This window comes from Elephantulus edwardii, unplaced genomic scaffold (assembly GCF_000299155.1).
Source record: "Elephantulus edwardii isolate Elephantulus edwardi_28Jun2011 unplaced genomic scaffold, EleEdw1.0 scaffold00083, whole genome shotgun sequence".
Taxonomy (NCBI): Eukaryota; Metazoa; Chordata; class Mammalia; order Macroscelidea; family Macroscelididae; genus Elephantulus; species Elephantulus edwardii.
In genome coordinates, this window is record NW_006399833.1 from 2,108,973 (window position 1) to 2,110,834 (window position 1,862).

General features: G+C 34.5%; 1 protein-coding gene across 1 annotated transcript in view; it reads left to right on the top strand.

Moving 5' to 3' along the window:
- The first annotated feature begins 203 nt into the window (after positions 1 to 203).
- The window catches only part of RNF128 (ring finger protein 128, E3 ubiquitin protein ligase), a 232,474-nt gene continuing 230,815 nt past the window's right edge, over positions 204 to 1,862 (top strand). Inside the window, exon 1 of the mRNA XM_006889895.1 lies at positions 204 to 606. Coding sequence (XP_006889957.1) covers positions 204 to 606 — 403 coding nt within the window. The remainder of the gene's footprint in view (positions 607 to 1,862) is intronic.

The following is a 1,862-nucleotide window of genomic DNA, read 5'->3' on the forward strand; positions in this document are numbered from 1 at the left end:
GTAGGAGGGACAGACAAAGGGTATTTAGATAAAGTAAAACAGAGCTGATGCATTCAGAGCTTATGTTGCTCGAAGTGAGATCAGTTACCTCCTTGCAACTGAAATTTCAAACTTCTGCTTAGCAGGGACGTTAGTGGACAATGGTAACTGATAGTTGGAAATATCAACAGACATCTTAAATTTTATTCGCAAATGAACGAGCAATGAACCAGGAGGATAAATCCAGTTTTTTCCTGCTTCTTGTGATTACCTTTTTATTTAAGATCACAGCCTCTTTTTCAATGAATGCCTATGTGACTGTAACGTATTACAATGAAACCAGCAACTCTACTACAATAGATAAATGTGAATGTGGTGTTTATGGATTAGCCTCACCAGTGGCTAATGCTTTAGGGATGGTGGGCATCCCGAAGAACAGTAACTACCAGGCTTGTGACGACAACACTGAGTTTACTAATACTAAAAAGCCCTGGATTGCGCTCATAGAAAGAGGTAATTGTACATTTACAGAAAAAATTCAAGCAGCAGGCAGAAAAAAAGCTGATGCTGTCGTGATTTACAATGGTCCAGACACTGGCAACCAAACGATCCAGATGGCAAATTTTGGTAAGTAATAATCATTCCCAAACAGGGTTGATGCTTTTGTGTATCTTAAAATGGTATTTCCATCTAGAATTATAGTAGGCTTGGAAATGAGTTTGTAAAACAATTTCACTTTAACTTGCTTTGCTTCAACTACTTTAGTTTCATCTACTTGGAATTAGTTTACTATTAATTCATATTTTTATGCCTTTGTCAAAGACAATAACAACTCAGGATATGGTATTTCTCAGATTTTCTTAGCTGCATTCATTTTGCACGTGTTTATTATATAATTGTTTTTTAATAAACTGTGTCCTTTCTAGTTTAATTTTGTTATTAATTTCTACTTCTCAGTTTGTTTGCTCATGGAAAATAAAAAAGATTGTGTGTATTCCTGTATGTGGTGCCTGAAAAATGGAATCATTATTACGATTAAACAGTGGGGTGTTGTAAATGGACAAACTACTTACAGCAATGAGAATTCAAATATATGCTATATGTATGTATGATTTTACTCTGCTTGTGGCACTAGTACGTAGAAAATAACTCAGAATCATTATCCACTTGAAATGCAAAATAGTGGAAATAATAAGATGTAACTGAAATCCCAATTAAGTAAAGATTTTTCTCAGAAATGGTACTTACCACTTCTGAGATAATAAAATAATCTAACTTAATAGCGCTGTAATTTACTTCTGAGGATGATTTTTACTTTAGAAAAATGCCACTCCAGGTTAAAAAAAATTAAAATCAGGGAAGAAGTAGACTTTTGGGCCAAGTTTTCTATACTCTGAGTCTGTGTAAGTTTCGTCCCAGATTTGCCAAATGAAAAAATTGGAATGAATTCAAAAAAAGAAAAAAGTGACAATAAATGAATACCTAATTGTTGTCTCCACCAGTAGATGGTGACTTCTAAGAAAACTAAAACAAATGAAATGAAATAAATTTCTGAATTTTACAAGAGAGGAAAAAGAATTTATGAATAGCAGCAGGTTGGTTGCATCGTTCCAGGTAATATATATTCAATGTGGCAGCTTAATAGCACTGCTTGAAAATTTAAGTAAGCTACGAATTTCATGAAACAACATATGAGCAAGAGCCTATGGTGATGAAAGAAGAAGTTCAGGCTGCTTTGAAAGAAATGGCAAAAAATAAGGCTCCAGGAATAGATGGTATACCAATTGACATAATTCAGTTAACAGATGCTGCCATGGATGTGCTCTCCAAGTTGTGCCAAGAAATCTGGAGAACAACCACTTGGCCAACTGACTGGAAGAGAT